Source organism: Coturnix japonica, chromosome 13 (genome assembly GCF_001577835.2).
Source record: "Coturnix japonica isolate 7356 chromosome 13, Coturnix japonica 2.1, whole genome shotgun sequence".
Taxonomy (NCBI): Eukaryota; Metazoa; Chordata; class Aves; order Galliformes; family Phasianidae; genus Coturnix; species Coturnix japonica.
This window is the reverse complement of record NC_029528.1, coordinates 3,833,418-3,852,032: the sequence shown is the minus strand read 5'-3', so window position 1 is coordinate 3,852,032 and position 18,615 is coordinate 3,833,418. Positions and strand designations below refer to the sequence as shown.

Here is an 18,615-nt window from a genome sequence, read left to right as displayed (position 1 = left end):
CAACAGTCTTTGGCTGTGCCTGGAGCCCTTGTCAGCCTGCGTTGGGGGGCAAGCAGGAGTCTGAGTGCTTTGTGGACATGCAGCCGTCATGTCTTATCTCTTTGGGAAATGTTTTCAGGCTGACTTGTCTTTGTGTCTAAGCAGTGGGAGGTTTTGTGGGCTTGGGCTGCAGGTAGAAGGAAAATGCAGTTCTCCTTGGATTTACCATTAAATGGAAATAGATGTTTACATCGATCAAACGCATGCTCCTGCAGCAGGGCTAGGAAAGGGAGAGCCAGGGTAGCCCAGAGTGTGGGCCTGCAAATACAGAGCTGTATTTCTGGCTGAATGCTGCTATGAATGGGACAAGTACGTGGGTATCTGGGATGGATGTACCCTTCTTTCCTCCCCAGTGAGACACCTGACCCCATCCACGAGGCTTCCCATTATAGTCTGGGAGTGATGGGTGCTTCCCACAGAGTAGAGCAGAGCTTTAGCATGTCCTTTGGAGAAAGCAGAACACCCATCCAGCTCCAAGCAATGAATCACTCCTGGGACCCGCTCAGTTTAACCAGAGCAGTTCTTAGTCCTTAAAAGCCTGAGGTAGTCCTGAGTGCTGTGCTGGAGCTGTGTGCCCCTGTCACTAACCCTGTCGCTTCCTTTCTTGCATCTTTGTGCTCTGCAAGTTGTCACCTCTCAGCTTCTGTGAAACCTTCTTGCTGGATCGCATGCATGAAGGATAAGGTGTATAAGTAACGTAGCCGAGGACTGTACAATATGCGAGTAGAGCCTCTTTCAGAGCATGACTGACACTGCTATGTTTGTAAATTATTGGGGTGTTTTATTCTTTAATCATGTTTTCTTTTCCATCCCTTTTCAGGGTCCCCTTGGTTTGGATGGCAAACCAGTAAGTGCTGAATGTGTCGTCTCTTCCTTTGCGCTGCTCTGCAATGACTGGGCAGAATCTCAAATATATTTTCTGTGTGTATGACTGACTGCATGGTGTTGGCTGAGCACTGGTCGGTGCCGAGTCCTTTCACTGGAAAACTGCAGCAGGAGCTCATGGCTGCCTCTGGTTTTTGTTTCCCAGTCTCGCTTTGTCCCACGTTCACTAGAGGGCACCATTTGAAATCTTTTCAAGCTTTGGTCCTCAACCAAGTGATCTTTTATTTCCAAAGCTGCTCAGTCTTTGTCTGGGGTCACTTCTTGTTTGCGCTGATTTCTAGCCAGCCAAGGACTGTTTGGTTATAGCTGTATGTTGTATATTTTTTCATAGCTGTGGTTGGGTTTGTGTTTTTGTTGTTGTTGTTTGGGTTTTTGTTGGTTGTTTTTTTTTTTGCTTTTGTTTTGGTTTTTTTGCTTTTATATATATATATATATATATATATATATAGTCTTTGAATTTGCAAAACACCACAATTAAAAGAGTAAAGAGTGATACAAACCTCAGCACTGCGCTCCTTCCATCCAGCAGGGATGTGAGTGGCTGAAGGGCAGGAGGGAGAGCTCTGGAATGAGCAGCAGGGAGAACCTGAATGAAAAAGAACATAAGAATGGCCAAACTCAAACCAGACTGCTCACAATCTCTTTCATAAGAGTGAGTGGCCAGCAGGTTTGCTTAGAACCAAGCTACCAGCAGGAGGGATGCAGCATCACTGCTGACCTCCTGCCTCTTCTTGTGCTGTGCCACACTGCTTCCACGCCGTGTGCTGGCCTGAACAAATGATGCTCCATGGTCTTGTGCTTGGGGGATGCAGAGCAGCACATCAAAGCTCTGCGGCTTCCCTTTGGGGCTGCAGTGTGTCTCTGCCTGTCTGTCTTACAGAAAGCTGTTTAGAAGGAATATGACTTATGTCTTCAGCAAATAGGCCAAAGAAAGCAGCCCATCCTCCTTGTTTATTTCAAACAGATGTATAATTGTTGTAATGATATGCCGAGCATGTGTTTTTCTAGAAGTGATTTAATACTTTGAGACATGTCTTCTATCTATTCAGCATCATGTGCCCTCGTGTGGCTGTCACACTACCCGCTCTGCCCAGCCCTTTTCCACTCCTGTGCCCCTGCATGAGCAGGCACAACCTCCTTGCTGCATCCCAGTAGTGTGCTGTTCATACCCAGCAGCAAACTGCTTAAAGTAATAGTAATGTGCCTCAGGTTTGTGAACCGGTGAAAGCAATCAGTTTGGTTTTGATGTTGGGGTAAGAGTGTGTGCATTGATCCTGCTATATCTGAATTGTTGTTCTTCTGATGTTTTTCCAGGGGCCTCCAGGACCAAAAGGGGAAAAGGTAAAGACTACGTTACTATGTTGTTATTCAAAAACCATCTACGTGTGTTTGTTCTGCTTGATTCTTTTTGTTCACTTTGCCCGTATACACCAAGCATGGCATCACCACTGGGGTCGGTTCAGCCATAGAGCTGTGTCAGCACAGGAGCTGAAAGGCATTGCTCTGTGTGCATGACATCCTCCTGTGAAGCTTGAGCAGCCAAGGAATGTCATTACTGTACAGAAAGTGATGTTAGTCCGTGCATATGTAGGACATAAGCATTTGCTAGGGGAGCCTTAAAGTTGGAAACAATCTGTTATTCCAGATTTATTATGTTTCATCGCCTGCCAGGGCAGAATCATTCCCTATTGTGTTGTCTCCAAGACTTCTCCTCCCTGGTTTTGAATACATTAAGCAATAGGACCATCCCTGCTTCCCCTGTGTGCTGTTCCCTCGTCCAGCTGACCCCACACTCGGTTCCTCGTGTTTGAAATCTGACCTCTAATAGCTGACCTTGCTGTTCCTCCGACACACAGGGTGAAGCAGGGGACATCGGCCCGAGGGTGAGTAGTGACACAGCGTGTTGTTTCACTCCCAGCTCTGGTTGGGTTTGGTCACTGTGCAGCGCATGCAACTCAGTCCATGCGGTGGTTCTGGAGATGCTTTGTTTTGCCCTTGGAGCTCTTCATGTTGTTTTTCTGTCTAACCATGTGAATGGAGAAAGGAGCTGAAGATCTTCATGGGTGCCATTAAGCATTTAAGGTGCCTTCCTATCCCTCATTGCTTCTTTCTGTGTCAGAGAGAGGCTCTGTTCTCCTCTTAAAACTGCTCCTTGTCTGCTGTTATCAAAGAACCAGTACTTGAATGGGAAGAGGGTGATGTGCAGGCTGTGCCCAGTCTGCCTATGGTTGAGAATGAAGGCTATTAAATAAAAGGTGAGGGGGAAATTGTTCTGTCTGTAGTGCAGGTGGAGTTTTCTGCAGAGGGCAGTGGTTAGCATTGGCTGGAGATGCCTCAGGGCCGTTTTTCCTTTTCGAGGCTGCTAAGTGCTTTTTGGTGTCATTTCCCAAAGCAGCTCCGTGGGTGCATCTGGAAATGTCACCCAAGGGCTTTGAGAGCCCCTAATATTCCCCAGCCAGATTTATTCCTGCGTAGCTGTAGAGGGGCTCAGTGTAAGGTCTCAGCCTTGTTTTGGGTGCCCACTCACCCTCAAAAAAGGCTTTGGGAGACAATTCAGCTACATATGGCCCTGAGTCTTTGCCTCTTGGCTGGGGCTGTAGGTCACTTCTGTGGGGTCAGTGACTTGCTTGGTGCTGGAGGTGCTCACCAGGCTTTGGAGCTCCAGGTCTCATGGTGCTGATAAGTAGGGAGCCTGACTGCTGCCTGCAGCACCAGTCCTGCTGCAGAGCAGTGGGCAGGGGCCTGGGCTGGACTTGCAGACATGAGTGTCAGCTACACATGGCAGTGCTTGTCTTGTATTTTAATTTGCCAGTAATTATGTGCTTATTTTCCCATGGTTGGTCTTTGTCCAGATTTTATTTTATTCTCGTATCATTTTGTTTATATTGATATATATTTTATATATTATATTCACATCCTTTTACACAAGAATAAGAAAAAGGCTGGACCAAGTAGGTCTACCAGCCAGTGCCTGCTGTGAAAATCGCTGCCGTTCCATCTCCAGCGTTCAGGGCTGGATTGGATATGAAACTTATTGATACCATCTGGCCCAGATTATTTGTTATTTCATAGTTTAATCCATCTTCTTCCTCGAGTTTCGGTGGTAGCTTTGTTGAGCTGATCTTGAAAGATGTCACAGCAAGTCATCACATCAACAGGAAGATAAATAACTCTGGATGTATCCAGCACTGTGTGCTCACAAATGTGTCTATGGGAGGTGGGGTTGGGACAGAGTGTGTGACTGAGCACAAACACGTTATCGCCAGGAGTGACAGATTAAAAGCAAATAGCACTTGGGTTGGTTTGGGAGGGACTGCATGCGATGGAGGTGAGATGAGGATATTGGGGAACAGCTACTGGATGTGTTGGTGTTTGCTGCTGTACCTGTCCCTAATTAATACCTGCCAGCAGCATGGATATGTGGTTATTAGGCACATGATTGTGGTTCATGGGGATGTTGGGGGGTGATTTTTGGAGACATGAGGCAGCAGTTCCTGTTGGGCTGTACCAGGCAAAACCCAATGGCAAAGCTGAGCATTTGAGAGCCTGCAAAGGGCACTGTGGGGCTGTGCCTAACCAGGCAGGGAACAAACATACCCAGCACTGGTGCAGTGCCCCTGGGTGCATTGATAGGGAAAAAGTAAGAGCACATGACCAATCTGTTTTGGGGAGGAAGGAGCCAAAGCAGGATGCTGCCAGGGCTGGGACCTCTGTGCCCTGCGATTCATGCTGGTTTCTCTCTTAAACACTTCCTTACAGCTCAGGGACAGCGGCAGTGCAGCATCACCGGGTTTCATCTGGTGTCCAGGCACCTGGCAAAGGTGACCTGAAGCTGTTGGCTCTCTGGTTTTGTTTCCCAGTACCTCTGCCTCTTGTTGCAGAGAAAAGCTCCCATGCTCAGTAGCCAGGAATGGCCAGGGACTGTTGCAGCAGCATCAGCTTCTGAGCTGCTGCAGAGTTTAACCTGATGCAGCTGTGGGCTGGGGCTCAGCAGGTGAATGGGGGCTTTTTCTCTCTTTATGTAAAAAGAAAGATGCTTTCTGAGCTAAAATTGCAGGTAAGAGCTCAGCATGTGGAGTGCCCTGCAGGGCTCACTGTGACAGTCATTGTGGAAACATGCAGGTCTTCATAGTATTCACTTATTTTGAATCATGATGTTGAAATAGCTGAATTGCATACTCTGAAGCTGACAAATGTCAGTGTTCATGGTTTCTTTTCTCTGAGCTCACATTGCTGCACAGGGTCAGATCCAACAGCCTGAGTGCCTCAGGGCCAGTGCAGTGTGGGGCAGCTCTGGTTTACTGTGTGCTCCCCTGGCACCAGCCTCTGTATAGTCCAGATGTTTGCAGAGCCAGAGATGACATCTCTGCATTTCATGCCCCTAAGGGCAGTCACCATCCTTAGCAGGGATCATTTAAAATAAAATGTGCAACAGCTCTGTGACACCATTAATGTGGATGGGGCTTCATCTTCATTTTACTCTTTAGGACTTGGGCATTATTCCTTTCCTGGATGGCTGTGTTTGAGTAAGGGCTGAGCTAAAGCCTTTCTCTGCAGTGAAAATCCTCTTTCCTGGAGGTCATGCTGTTTGCTTCATCCCTTGGTCTCTCCTCTTGCTGTCTTCTGATGGATGGACCCTGGGCTGGATGGTGGAAAGGAAAAAGCAAAGCAAAAACAGCCCGAGAAGGGAAACCTACTGCTTCTCTCTAGATAAGTGGGAAGGCTGAAAGACAATAGCAATGACTACTGACATGGCCTGAATATGCTGTTTTTGCATCGTATAAATCTGAGAGATTTATCAGTGTTTTGCGGGCTGTGGAATACATCAGTATTCATTTTAGCCTCTAAAAAGATAATATTTGGTCTCAGGAGAAATGCTGGGATATATCCCATGTGGTTTACTGGAAAATGCTTTGCATTCTGCAGAATAGTCCTGCAGTGGAGAATCGTCCATACCCAGCAGCCCTCAATGTCCTATTGTGCAGTAAACTCATGAAAGGAGATTTATTTTGCTGTGTCTACTTACTGTGCCTCCAGTGAATCCAGAACATTAAAGCCACTAGCTGTCTATCTAGACCTACTGCTTGTATATCAATTAATTATTGAAGAGAAGTTGTTATGCATTTTATGGCCTTTCAAACTTGCTCTGTGCTGTGCTTATATCCTAAATTCTCGCTCTTTCCTCTTCCTCCTTTCCCTGTACTGTGCTAGATGGTTTTCCCTCGCCTCAATCATGGATTTCTGGCTAACGATCAGGTTGTCTTTAGCCGCCGCCTGCTCAAGGTAGATGTATCAGATCTGCTGCCTCTGGTTTGCTGTGTTTGTTTGAGCTGCTTTTGTTCCCTCTTTCCGGCTGATGGTGCACTGGTGCTGTTTAACATTGCCACTGCCATGGGGTACTCAGAGGTGCCTGCAAGCAGCAGCCAGGGTGACACTATTAGAATTCATGAGGAGTTTTGTCAAAGCAAGGAGACACAGAAGTGATGGGTTTCAGCATTTGGTCCTTCACAGGAAGCGGGGATCATGCAGCACGTCCTATAAATGTTCATAGGGTGTACGGATAGTGCTGGTGCCATAAAGTAAAATGCGTTAAAATGCAATTGTCTAAATCCCCATGCTCTAAATGTGACTTTTTAATTAGGCAAAATTCAGTGGGAGTCTCGCCATGTAATTGGATGCAGCTTTCAGGATTAACAAATAGGATCTTTAAAAATTATGCCAGTGATTTAGGGGCGCGGATCTCGTTGAAAGGCAGCGGGGTTTGCGCTGTTGAGTCACTTAAGGACTTCTGAAAATCCCACACTTGTCCGTGATTTGAGGGTGGACCACATACTAAATACAGTCCTGTTGGAGCCTGGCTGGTAACCCATCCAGATGTTGCTAAAAGATTTATGGCACAGCCGTTCCGTGAGGGTTTTCCATTGTGTAGCTGCATGTTGGAACCGCGGTGGCTGGCGGCGGGTTGCAGTGCTCCCCTTGCACAGCGTGTGCCCAACCTTTGCAATCACAAGGAGAGGCAGTGGCTGCTTTCTTCCCTTGCATCCTAGTAGGACGTCAGCTAAGCTGGATGTTAATGTAGGACTTTGGCTGTATTTAAAGTCTACTACTAAGAACTGCTTTTTTTTTGGGGGGGGGTGGTGTGTTTTTTTTTTGGTGTGGTCTGCTAAGGTCTGGACTTGTGTGCATGCTCCACGCCAGCATGTTGTTGGGTTTCATTTATTTCTGGTTATGTTGAATTGGTGGATTCTATGCAGACGGTCGCAGGGGAAAGGCTTAATGAGATGAAACCCTGTTGGAAGGCGCGTTGAGCAAAATCCCAGTTGAGGAACTAAACTCAAAGGTCTTGGAGCAGCTCTGAGATTGCTCCCAGCCTTTCCAATTGGCTGCTGCAATTAACCCCCTCCCCAGGATGGTAGAGGCCAGATTGTCAATGGCCTGGGGATGCAATGCATGTGTTGTGGGCACCCTCTGGCCAATGCCAAGCTGCTGTGCTTACCCCACACTGCTTTGTCTCACCGTGTCTGTGTGAACCTCTTCCAGGGTGATCAAGGTCGAGATGGAGCCATTGGCCCTCCTGGTCCACCAGGACCCCCAGGTGCCCGGGGGCCTCCTGGTGACACAGGAAAGGATGGCCCAAGAGGACCTCAAGGCCCCCCTGTAAGGACCAGAGATGTGCAGTGGGCACATACTGTGTGATCCCCAAACCAGCAGGGGAGAGGAGAATTAAGGGCATCCCCATCCCAAATGCTGTATCTCCAGCACTAGTAGCCTCTCACATTGCAGAGGTTTGGGTCTCAGGGTGAAGGAGCAGAGGGCGGATACTACCTTGAGCTCTGAAGCAAAGAGCTGGACCTGGAATAAGTATTTGTGGCTACCAGCTGTAATGCAGAAAGCCCAAAGGGGATCTCCTCTGTGATTTGTAGGCATCAGAAGACCTGTTACAAATCTCCAGATGACTGGCCATTCCTTTAATAGAGAAACAAGCTGAAACACAATGCTATTGGATGGCCCGATTATCACTGAGTGTTGAGAATGAGGAATGACTGATAGATACTTGCAGGTATTGTTTCTTCTGTTTTTGTTTTTTTGTAGGGTCTTAAAGGCGAGCCAGGGGAGGACGGCCTTGTGGTGAGTATTGCACAAAGGTTCCTATTGCACTGCCCAGGACACCCCTTTCTCCGTATGCTTCTTGCTTTGCACTGGGTGGTTTCATGTTTTTGCTTGTTGACACCAAAAATTATAATGCATAGAATGCACAAATAATAATATCTATGTATACCTATTTACTGGTTGTTGTTGGGAACATGGTTCTATTTATAAGGGAGGATGAGAAGCTGGCATCTGCATCATTTATTTTTCATGGGGATGAAAGTATTGCTGGATGTGTCTGTATTCTGTTCTGCTATTGTCAAATACTCTATTGTCAAACAAGTATAACCAACCAATTTCTCATTCCATAGGGTGCCAGGGGACCCCCGGGGCCAAAGGTGGGTGATAAGCAGATTTTAACAAGAATTGTTGGCATATTTCTGTAGAAGAGCAGTAGAAATGAACGTGTATTTCATGATGGAGTTGCTCTCATCTACATTGATCAGATTCTGAATTTCTAACATAGTGAATCAGACGTTGACTTCAAGTTGTCCGAATGTGCAGCCTACACAAAAATCACAGCCTCTGTCTCTGATCAAACCTTGACATGGGGTGGGTAGGAGCTGTGGGGGGTCGGCGTGCTGTAGGGATGTGCTTTCTTCCTTTTGGGGGGATAAAGTTGATGAACACAAGTGAATTATTTGAACTTGACAATGGGTTTTGAGTACGGGTGCAGTTGGCCTTGTTTTCTTTTTCCCTAATCATCTCTGTGTTTATTGCTGTTAAAGGGCGAGCCCGGCGTGCAAGGGAAGAAGGTAAAACAGTGATTTTGCTTTACTTTGCTGAGTGCTAGACTAGGGAAACTGCTTCCAAAGGGTGATGGAGAAGCTGCAGTCCTGGCTGCATGTAGCAGCCCAAGCGGTGTTCCCCAGGGTCCCTCGCATTTGCTCCATGCAGAGCTGTGACCACATGACCCCAAAGTGTAGATGCTGCTGTGTAAAAGCATGGCTTTCATTACAGCAAACAGGCCAGAAGCTGCAATTGCATCTGCCCAGTAGACAAAAAGAATGAAATACTGAATGCCAAAACAAAGCAGTAGGTCTGAGGCCTTTTGCTCAAATAATTCGAGCTTGCCTGAGAAGCTTTTGGGGGATGTTATCTCCCAAAAGGCCCTGTGGTGGGCTGGGTTTCCTGGGAGAGCCCAGGGAGAGGCATGGCCACACACAGTCTCAGTGTGGTCAATTCTCATGGGCAGGAAAGGAATTTCCCACACTCAGAAGGACAGATGCTCTGTTTGGGTTGGGTGTCAAAGACTGGGAGATGCACGTGTCCAAGTTTTCTGCTCTTGGCCCCGTGGAGGAGTGAATAAATCACTGCCTCCAACCAAAACCAAAGTGCTGACAGCACCCAGCCGTTCCCTCTCACTGTTGTGCCCCAAAACAGACATGGCCATGTGCATTTTTCAGATGACGATTTGTGTAAAGTTTTGATAACCGCCCAGCAAAATTAATCTCTTGAACAACTACGGGGCAGTATTACTTCAGGAGAAGAACAAAGTGTGACATGTGAGCCTCAGAAAGTCTCCTCCTGGAGTGCTGGTGGTCACAGTGAAGCCTGTGAGGTGGATGCTTGCAGAAGGCCTGTAGGAAATTAATGAGGCTCCCCAAAACCCTCTGTGGGTCAAATATATAATTCTGTGGCCATACCCCGTATCTGTGAGCTGAGGAGGCTGACACAGAGCTGGATGAGAGCAGAAGACCATGCTGCAAGTTTCTCCTGGCTTCCTGTAAACCCAGGCTCAGATCTACGCTGAGGTTAATGGGGATAAATGGAAAGTTGAACCCAGATGGCACATGTGTACAGGCTGTTTGTGTTTCACGTGATATGTTTTGTTTTGTCAGGGTGATGATGGCATCCCAGGGGAACCGGGACTTTCGGGCTCTAAGGTGAGTGTCTGCTCTGTGTCATCTAATGCGTGTGTTTGGCAGCACCTGTTGCTCTGTGGCTTGTTTGTTGGCACTGCATTGTGGTTGGGGCACGCTAAGAAATACAGTTCTGCCTGAATATGGAAAAACAATAAAAGGCAAAGAAAGAGATGTGTAACTCATCCCTCTGCCTTGAGTTTGCAACTTGTTGGCTGTTGCAGAGAATTGCCATGGAGAGCCTCTACTTGCAGAAATAATTCAAACAGCATTATAGGTAATGGTCTGGGCTTTGGGATGGGGCTTTGTATCCAGCGGGCTTTCAGTTGGGAGCCTTTGGATTGTGGTTGTGGAGCCAACATTGCAGATGAATACACAACCCACAGGCAAACTGCTAAGCCTGAAAACTCCCCTTAATCTTGAACATTCCCTATTTTGCACGTGGGCAACGTGATACGTTTTAGGCTAAAAGCAGAGCTTTCTTCACTTCTGCACATAAAAGTAACAATAAAGCAAGAAAACTACAACCAGGAAAAATTTATTCTCCATCCTACCTGTATTGCATTCATCTGAATCATCTTGCTTTCAGGGAGAAAAAGGAAGCACAGGCCTGAAGGGAGAGAATGGCACGGATGGCGCACCAGGACCCAAGGTGAGTGCCAGCCTAATGGGGAGGCACTGTGCTGCAGTGCATTTCAGCTGAGCTGGCATCGCAAGCCTTTACTGTCTAAAAGTCTCATAAAGTGCCAAAAATGAAACAAACAGGAGATTCTGAGAAGTATTTTACCTTTTTCTGGCGGCTCAATGAAAGCTGGAGATGGATGTAAGGGTTTCCAAAAATCATCTCCTGTAATGTTTTTCATTGAATTGCTTCTTTTTTCATCCAGATAGCTAAATCTCTGATCACGTTTTGATCTCCGTGCATTGATTGTTGTGGTATCGCTTCAAAGTGGATTGCACTCATGTGCCTTACTGTTCTACTTATCTTCAGAACTGCAAAGAGATGTAGTAAGACAGTCTTGATATGTTAAGTGGTGATGATATAACGTGGACAGCATTCATGAGCTGCTATTCCCTCCTCAGCTGCTTCTTATTTAGTCTGATCTATCCCTGGTCATGCTTTCTGTACTGAACAGCCGTGGCTCCTTGCTAGGCTATATAGGATGCAGAAGCGTGGGCTTGGATGACCCTGTAATGTTTTTTGTTCTAAAAATATGGTAGCAGAGCTTGTTTGTTGCCCCTAGGATCTGCTGAATTGAAATTTTCCAGTGAAGGCTTCTTGTGTTTGTACATTTATTATTCGTTACTTTGTCAAGGGCTTTAATTCGACTCATGAATAGATTTCCATGGGTATGGCAGAAGGGGCAGTTCTGAATCCTGAGCTGAACTCCAGGTCACCGCGGTGGGAATATTAAAGCCATTCAAAACTCCCACTTGAAAAAATAATAATAAAAAATAATTGGCACGGACTTCTTCCTTAAACTCGCCCTCAGAAATGGTTTAAACATGTTGGCTGAGACTTTCCACATGCAACGTTCAGCCTAAAGCAAACAGAGAAGCTGCAGCACAAGGAGCCGGAGCTTGGCATGGCGGGAGCAGCAGGCAGCGCTTGCACCATGAGATGGATGTCTTCCTGCTGCCAGCTAGCTCCTCCAGCATCACTTTGTGCAAAATGCATTTGCTCTGAAGTCGGATCTGTTGGGTTTTCTGTTTGTTTTGTTGTGGTTTTTTTTGGTTTTTTTTGTTTTTATGGGGGGTTTTGGTTTTGCTGGGTGCAGCAGTTCCTTGTTGGCACCATACTTTGGCTTGAATCTAAAATGCCTGCTGTTATCTTGTGCCATTTAGTTTGTAGGATATCCTAGTTGTAGGATAAATAGTCCACTTTTTCCATGGTGTTTCTGAAACAAAAAGTTTGATCTGTGTTTTCAGGGTGAACCTGGTGAGAAGGGAGGAGTCGGCTCCATCGGACCCCGGGTACGTATGTTCAGGATTTTGCTTTTAGTGTTTGCTGTGGTTTGCCATGCCCTGAGTTGCCCCACAGCACCTCCTCCTGTTTAGCATGTTGTCAAATAGCGTAAGGATCAGTTCTGTGTTAGGAAATACAGATGGTGCTTATTGAAACAATACCAAATACTGCCCATGGAGACAGCACTGGGAAATGCTGTAGAGACTTGATTTTCTTATCAGCGTGACCATCCTGTCATCGTTTTCGGTTTGTTGTAAGAAGCTGTGAATAGGGTTGCTCAAGTGGTGATTTTGATGCACCTCTCAGTTTACGTACATTGATGGGCTTTTCAGGTTTGGATGGATGACAGCTGTCTGTCTAGGAACTGATTACATTGGTGCCTGGTAATCACACAGCCTGCCTCTCAGGTGCTGCAAAAACTAAGCAGGGTTTATCCTCGGTTGCAGGGTCCCCCTGGCCTGAAAGGGGAACAGGGTGACACAGTGGTGATCGACTACGACGGCCGCATCCTGGATGCACTCAAGGTGAGCTGGTTCCTGGGGGTGATGCGGGGTGCTGAAGCCCTGTGCTACTTCTCCTTCCTGAGGTCTTAGCACGGAGCCAGCCCAGAGGGGAAGGGTTTATTCCACTCTGTGAGTGGCTTTCACTGTAAATTGTCTCTGGGTGTCTTTGAAGGCAATGAGAGGATCGGGTGCAGTGCCTGGGTGCTAACCTGCCCCAGTGCCTGCCAGGCCTCTCCCTGCTGCTTGTGTTAAGTTAAAAGATGGTGAACAGAATAAATACTTAATTACAGACACATTTGAGAACCATCCTAATTGTTTTATAACAGGCTGCAGGGAGACACAAAGTGGTGGTAATTACCGTTTGCCAGATGTCTGCACGGGTTGCTCTGACAGGAGCACGGCATGCAGCTCCATGAGTGGAGGCTGTGGATGGAGCTCCTCGGAGCAGCCCCAGCAGATGCAGCAGAATCCATCTGCAGGACGTCCCTGTGTGTGCATGTGGACACGGCCGGGAGCACACTGCACTGCTCAGCCATGGGCATTCTGCTTGTTGTGTGTTTGCACGTCTACCATAAGTGGGAACAGAGCTTGGAGAAGTGATTGCTTGATGCAGCTTCCAGTGTGATTAACATGATAATGTTTGAAGGGCAAAAGGTGTGATGCGGGATTGTTTTCCAGCTGGGAGACTGTGAGTTTGCTGTTTGAGATAGCTTGCAAATCACAGCGTAAGGTGTTCTGTGCTCTCTGTACCCAGCAGAGCACGGGAAGAAGGTGTTGCTGAAGTGTGCAAACAATACAATCAAATGTGGGGTTGCACCAACACCCCGCAGCACCCTGCCTGCTGCATGGCTCGGGGCGTGTGTTCCCTTGCACCAACACCAGTGACGGGGGCTGAGCTCGTGGGTGTGTTTCTGCTGGCACTGAGGGTGCAGTGCAAAGCAGTTGTGCTCATGTCTCTTCTGTTGGCTGTTTTCTAGGGCTCACCAGGTCCCCCAGGGCCGCCGGGCCCACAGGGCGCTCCAGGCCCCAAGGTAAGGCTGACCAGCACCGTGCAGGCCGTGCTGCTGAGAGAGCTGGGTGTTCATTAGTGGCTGTCATGTAATGAGGCTGGGGAAATGTCTGCTAAAATAAGGCAGGACATGAGGGTGTGTGTGGTGAAGGAAATCTTCCTTCAGCTGAAAAAGCAAGAACAGCCAAGAGGGGCTCTGTTCCCTTGGTCCTTGTCCTCCTCTAAAGACTTTGCATGTGGTGGGAGGGAGAAGAAGATGGGTGTGAAAATGCCTGAGTTGGGTTTGGTTGTGTGACAGGTTGCAGTGTGAGCTTACCTCCTGCCCCACACCAGCATGCTGGGGCAGTGCCTGCACCCTGTGCTTGTGCCCCTGCAGCACTGCCACTGTCCTTGTTCGTAACTGATCACCAACAACTTACTCTCAGCTATAGTTTCCATAAAAGAAAACTTAACTTGTTGACCAGTGTGTGTCAGCACATGGGATAGGGCAGGATTTTGGTGCTGCCCAACCTCAGCTCAGGTTGTGTTGGGCCTGTGAAACCCATCAAATCTGGGTGTCACCCTCACCGCTGCTCCTCACCCTCCAATGCTCAACCCATAACCACCATAAACGAGTAACTTCTTTCCTCGCAAAATGTTCCTCTGTGCTTATTTACTGATTTAATTTACTGTTGGCTCTGCTTTCTTTGTGTTGCTACAGGGAGAGCTGGGCCTGCCAGGTCCACCTGGGCTGGATGGAGAAAAGGTACATGGCGTGGTTGGACTGGGTGCAATGGTGCAGGAGTGTGCCCAGGAGCTGAGTTAAAGTGAACTGCATGTCTATGGAGGCTGCCCCTGTGAAAGCCAATGTCAGCCTGCCCCTAAAGCCCTCTGCCCTACAATGCTGCACCTCCCCGAGTTAAACACTCAACTCTGAGCACGCAGATGCTGCTCTTGTCCACATCTGCTGAGTTAAATGGGCTACTTTTACAAGTTGTTTGTGAGACAGTCCCAAATTATGACGTAAACCTCCCGAACCTTAAATTGCTGCATTCATTGCAGTGGCCAAGCAAAATTCTGCTGCGTCTGCAAAATCGGTATGTGTGAGTTTTAACATTAAAACATGTTTTCATGAATTGGTGGGGGAAAGAAACTGAAACAGCAGAAAGGCAGAAATAGGGCAGTTGGTTGTTGCTTCGGTTGGTTTTCTTCAACACCTATGTCTGTTTGCTGTCAAATTCTAGGGTCCCAAAGGAGCAAAGGGTGACCAAGGCAGTTCAGGGATCACAGGACCGAAAGGAGAGACAGGAGAAATGGGCTTATCAGGTCCACCGGTACGTCTGCTGTGCTGCAGTGCATTGATTCCTGCAAGACTCACTGTGTGGTTGGGTTTAGTTGAGCTGGGCAGTGGGCTGTCTGTGTTACACTGCTTCAGCTGGAGGAAGTGGGGACTTGGAGTGCTCCTAACTAATGGTGCTGGTAGCGGCTTGTTTCAGAATGAATGAAATGCCTGCTCCAGCCTGGAGAAAAGCTCCTGTGCTCAAATGGTTCCCCAGCTATTGCTGGAACAAGGGAGGGTGGCAATTAGGGACAGACAAATGCGTTTTTCTCTTGTTCTTTTTGGGAGATGCGACACTTCAATGCAAAATCCCTATCTTCTAGGGAGCAGATGGGCCAAAAGGAGACAAAGGAGACACTGGATCACCGTGTTTGCAGAACAACCACGTAAGGAATTGGCACCACACAGCCTCTTCCATGAGGCAAAGGCAGGGGAAGTTGGTGTGTGTATCAATGCAGAGCCCTTTTCCACAAGGACTTTGGGGTGCCTCTATAAATGGGGTTTGTGTATTGGGGAAGATGAGAGAAATTACCAGGCCCTGTATAGGTACTTCAGACATTGCTTTGGTGGTTGAGATATTGGTTGCCATTCTGTTTTGCTCTAAGAACATGCTGTGCTTTGGGCTGTTTTATAGGGCTTCTGCGCTGCTTTTTCTGTTTTCACACCCTATGGTTAGTAAAAAAAAAAAAAAAAAAAAAAGAATGTTGATAGGTGTTTATTAATGACATGTGAGCTCTAATTCAGATTTTCTTCTATAAACACAAAGGCTGGTTTCTTTGTGTCCATATGGAAAAAGACCTCATTTTCCATTGTATCTATTTTGCAACTAGTAAATGTACTGAGTAATGTGGCCCACGCCTCTCATTTCTGAGGCCAGCCTGATTTGTGTGCGTACTGAGCTCCATTTACCTACAAATTCTATGGACACCTCTTTGGTTAGCAGATACCTGGATTACCTCCATTAAATTAGAGGGCAGGCTACAGCAGTCCTGGACTGTGTGAGGTTTTCCTTCCTGAGCTGCCTGCTTTCTTGGTATCCCCATTCCCAGCCCCATTAATGTGTCATTTAATTCCTTCATGCAGATCATCCCGGAGCCAGGACCGCCCGGACTGCCCGGCCCCATGGTAGGATGATGGGACATTGGCATGTGCAACAGAGCTGCAGAGCTATGCCATGCAATTAGTGAAAAGAAAGAGGGTGTTTTGTGCTGTTTAATCTGGGCTGCTGTCAATTTGGGTTCCCCACCGCTGTGGTGTTGATATTCCCATGAATTCGCCTTGGTCTGGTTGGTTGTTTTTATGGCCATTGATTACAGCAGAAGAGGATGTAGGCAGTGACATGAATACACATGGTCATTTTCAGTGCAGGTTTCTGAGGTGTTTGGTAGCTGCAGTGTTCCAACAAGCCGAGGAGCTGCCAAGGGTGTTGGGAAAGCTGAGAGACCTTCACTGGTCCATGGGCACCTCGGGCAGACCGTGCAGGGTGATGCTTCACAACCACACAGCGTTTCCACGCTGCTGCACAGCTCTCCCTCCAGAGCTGAGAGCATTTCATTGTTGTGTGTTCACGCAACGCAGCCTTTTACAGTTCCTTCCCACTGATTTGACGTAGGAGAACCAAATAAACTACCACCTGTCTTGAAAAAGAAATATTTTAGCCATTGTCAGCCCGTAACTTCAGCAAGAAGCGGTTTGGGAAGCAGACATAGGGGTTTGTTTTTAAATCCTGCTTTTATAATGCACCCATTGTCTTTCCTGTAGGGTCCTCCAGGAATCCAGGGGCCTAAAGTAAGTCAATAAATTAAATGTCACCCACTGTTTCCAGGCTGCCACTGCATTATTTGCAGGACCACAAAGGACTGTCAGCTCTGGGGACTGATTTTTTTGTCACTGTTTGTGACAACGCATTCCTTGATTGTGTTGTTCAGCAGTTGGTGTTTTTGAAAACAAGCCATTCTTCCTTCCAAATACATTTTTATGATCTTAAATCCACTATGGAGTCCTGACAGCCTGCAGCACATGCGGATCTGAGTTTCCAAACCCACATACTGGAACCTTTATTTTCAACTATTTCTCGTACAGCCTGGACAAGAGGAAACAACAGCAGCGAGGGTGTGAGCTGCGGGGAGGTGTCCTTGTCCTTGGCTGTCCTTGTCCCAGCTGTGTTTGGGGTTGGTGCAGCGGGTTTTATGCTTGCACTGCTCTGCCTGACAGCACAATCCTGCCTTTTTGCACCACCTTCCCACCCCAGGCTGTTCCCAAGGCCCATGTGCTGCTTGGATGATGTCAGTGTTTCATTTCTGCAGGGTTTGGATGGTGCAAAGGGAGAAAAAGGTGACAGCGGTGAGAAGGGGGAGCACGGCGACACGGGCCCAGCTGTGAGTTGTTTCCCCACATCTCATTTGACTGTTGGCAGAATCTGTCCTTACAGCAACTTTCCTAATGCTTTTTTTCCTTTCTTTTAACTGTCTTCCAGGGTCTCCCTGGTGCTCCAGGGCTCATTGGCTTACCCGGTACCAAAGGAGAAAAGGTAATCATTGGTGTGGGCCTATGTTAGATCACCTCCCTGCTGGAGCTCCATAGAAGCCAGGTTATTGATGGCCAAAGCTTCTTCCTAGTCTAAATTGCTCATTTTACCAACGTTTGTCTGCAGAACCTCAGCTCCAATGAGCTGCTGTTCTCTAGCATCTGTCAGCATTTGATGACAGCAGTTGGGTGTAATGGTTGCTGCCTGAACAACCTGGGGCCACACTGTGCCCAGATGGGCAATGCTGAGTGCACAGACAGGTGTTCAGCCCTCGCCATCTCCGCCAAGCGTAGTATGTCACCAGATGGGAATCTCTGCCTGCTGCACTGAAATCAGTCCAACCTGTCTTGTTTTTGTTTTTACAACTGCAGGGAAAGCCGGGAGAGCCAGGACTAGATGTGAGTATGGAGAAAGCTAATTCTGATGTCTAAAATGTCAGTCACACACATAAAGGCCATCGAGGCTGCTTGCTGTTTTCACAAATATACACAGCTCACACTGCGTAGATTGCTCTCCCCTACTCAGGGCATCCATGGGATGATGTCAGTAGAAAGAGGCTTAACTCAAGGCAGCTGTTGGATGGCTGCTCCCGCTGCACAGCAGTCCCGTATCACACCGGGTACCATGGCTCAGCTGAAGGTGCTGTGGGGTCTTTCTGTCCTAATTGAGAATGCTTGTATCAGATTCAGGAAAACCAAAATCTCTTATACATGAAATAGCAGGATAGCTAAAGCACTAGCTTTCCCAATAAATTCATGAGATACAAAGACAAAAAGGGAAGAAAATGCCGTATTCTTTGCTGGTTGCTTCTGTTGATTTGAGATACTGGGATGTGCACAAAGTAACCTTACAACCCTTTTCTTTTCCCACCAAAAAAATTCCATAACAGGGTTTCCCAGGTCTCAGAGGAGAAAAGGGAGAGAAGAGCGAAAGAGGAGAGAAGGTGAGTGGGCTGTGGCTGTAAGGGTGCTGGTGGGGATGAGCAAGCTGGAGCAAGACTGGCTGCTGCTTTCGTGTCCTGCAGCATTGGGTCCCCTCCAGCTCCAGTTTTTGTGACTCACTGCTGTAAGACCTTTACTGTGGCAAAGTATTTGTATGGACATTCTATGAATGCCTGCTGGCTTGGAAGGGCTTTCTCCAAGTCTGTCCCTCCTTGGCAGCCTGCAAACTTTGGGGGGAGCTGGAGCAGCCTGGCAGCTCCAGGTTGGGAAGAACTGCTAGTTTTGGTTTATAGACCTTGAAACTGGATCCCAGTCAGGTTTTGTTACAGGGATCCTTAAATAAAAGGGTGCCTGGCTGGTGGCTGGTGCCATGCTGGGAGCTGGTGCTCCAGCAGTGCTGGCAGGGGCTGCCCAAC

The 18,615-nt window shown here is 47.6% G+C and overlaps 2 protein-coding genes across 4 annotated transcripts in view; one reads left to right on the top strand and one right to left on the bottom strand.

Moving 5' to 3' along the window:
* The window catches only part of COL23A1 (collagen type XXIII alpha 1 chain), a 155,332-nt gene that overhangs the window by 124,320 nt on the left and 12,397 nt on the right, over window positions 1–18,615 (top strand). Inside the window, exons 6-28 of one of the 3 annotated variants that reach the window (XM_032447384.1) lie at window positions 860–886; window positions 2,239–2,265; window positions 2,781–2,807; window positions 6,136–6,207; window positions 7,465–7,581; window positions 8,017–8,052; window positions 8,385–8,411; window positions 8,802–8,828; window positions 9,915–9,959; window positions 10,525–10,587; window positions 11,865–11,909; window positions 12,348–12,425; window positions 12,731–12,754; window positions 13,382–13,435; window positions 14,114–14,158; window positions 14,637–14,726; window positions 15,055–15,117; window positions 15,815–15,856; window positions 16,493–16,519; window positions 17,038–17,109; window positions 17,208–17,261; window positions 17,630–17,656; window positions 18,148–18,201. In XM_032447384.1, coding sequence (XP_032303275.1) covers window positions 860–886; window positions 2,239–2,265; window positions 2,781–2,807; window positions 6,136–6,207; window positions 7,465–7,581; window positions 8,017–8,052; window positions 8,385–8,411; window positions 8,802–8,828; window positions 9,915–9,959; window positions 10,525–10,587; window positions 11,865–11,909; window positions 12,348–12,425; window positions 12,731–12,754; window positions 13,382–13,435; window positions 14,114–14,158; window positions 14,637–14,726; window positions 15,055–15,117; window positions 15,815–15,856; window positions 16,493–16,519; window positions 17,038–17,109; window positions 17,208–17,261; window positions 17,630–17,656; window positions 18,148–18,201 — 1,143 coding nt within the window. The remainder of the gene's footprint in view (window positions 1–859; window positions 887–2,238; window positions 2,266–2,780; window positions 2,808–6,135; window positions 6,208–7,464; window positions 7,582–8,016; window positions 8,053–8,384; window positions 8,412–8,801; window positions 8,829–9,914; window positions 9,960–10,524; window positions 10,588–11,864; window positions 11,910–12,347; window positions 12,426–12,730; window positions 12,755–13,381; window positions 13,436–14,113; window positions 14,159–14,636; window positions 14,727–15,054; window positions 15,118–15,814; window positions 15,857–16,492; window positions 16,520–17,037; window positions 17,110–17,207; window positions 17,262–17,629; window positions 17,657–18,147; window positions 18,202–18,615) is intronic. The other 2 variants (XM_032447385.1, XM_032447386.1) reach the window with 2 other exon arrangements.
* The window catches only part of HNRNPAB (heterogeneous nuclear ribonucleoprotein A/B), a 37,260-nt gene continuing 30,471 nt past the window's right edge, over window positions 11,827–18,615 (bottom strand). Inside the window, exon 9 of the mRNA XM_032447389.1 lies at window positions 11,827–15,397. The gene's annotated coding sequence lies outside the window, so the exon portion shown is untranslated. The remainder of the gene's footprint in view (window positions 15,398–18,615) is intronic.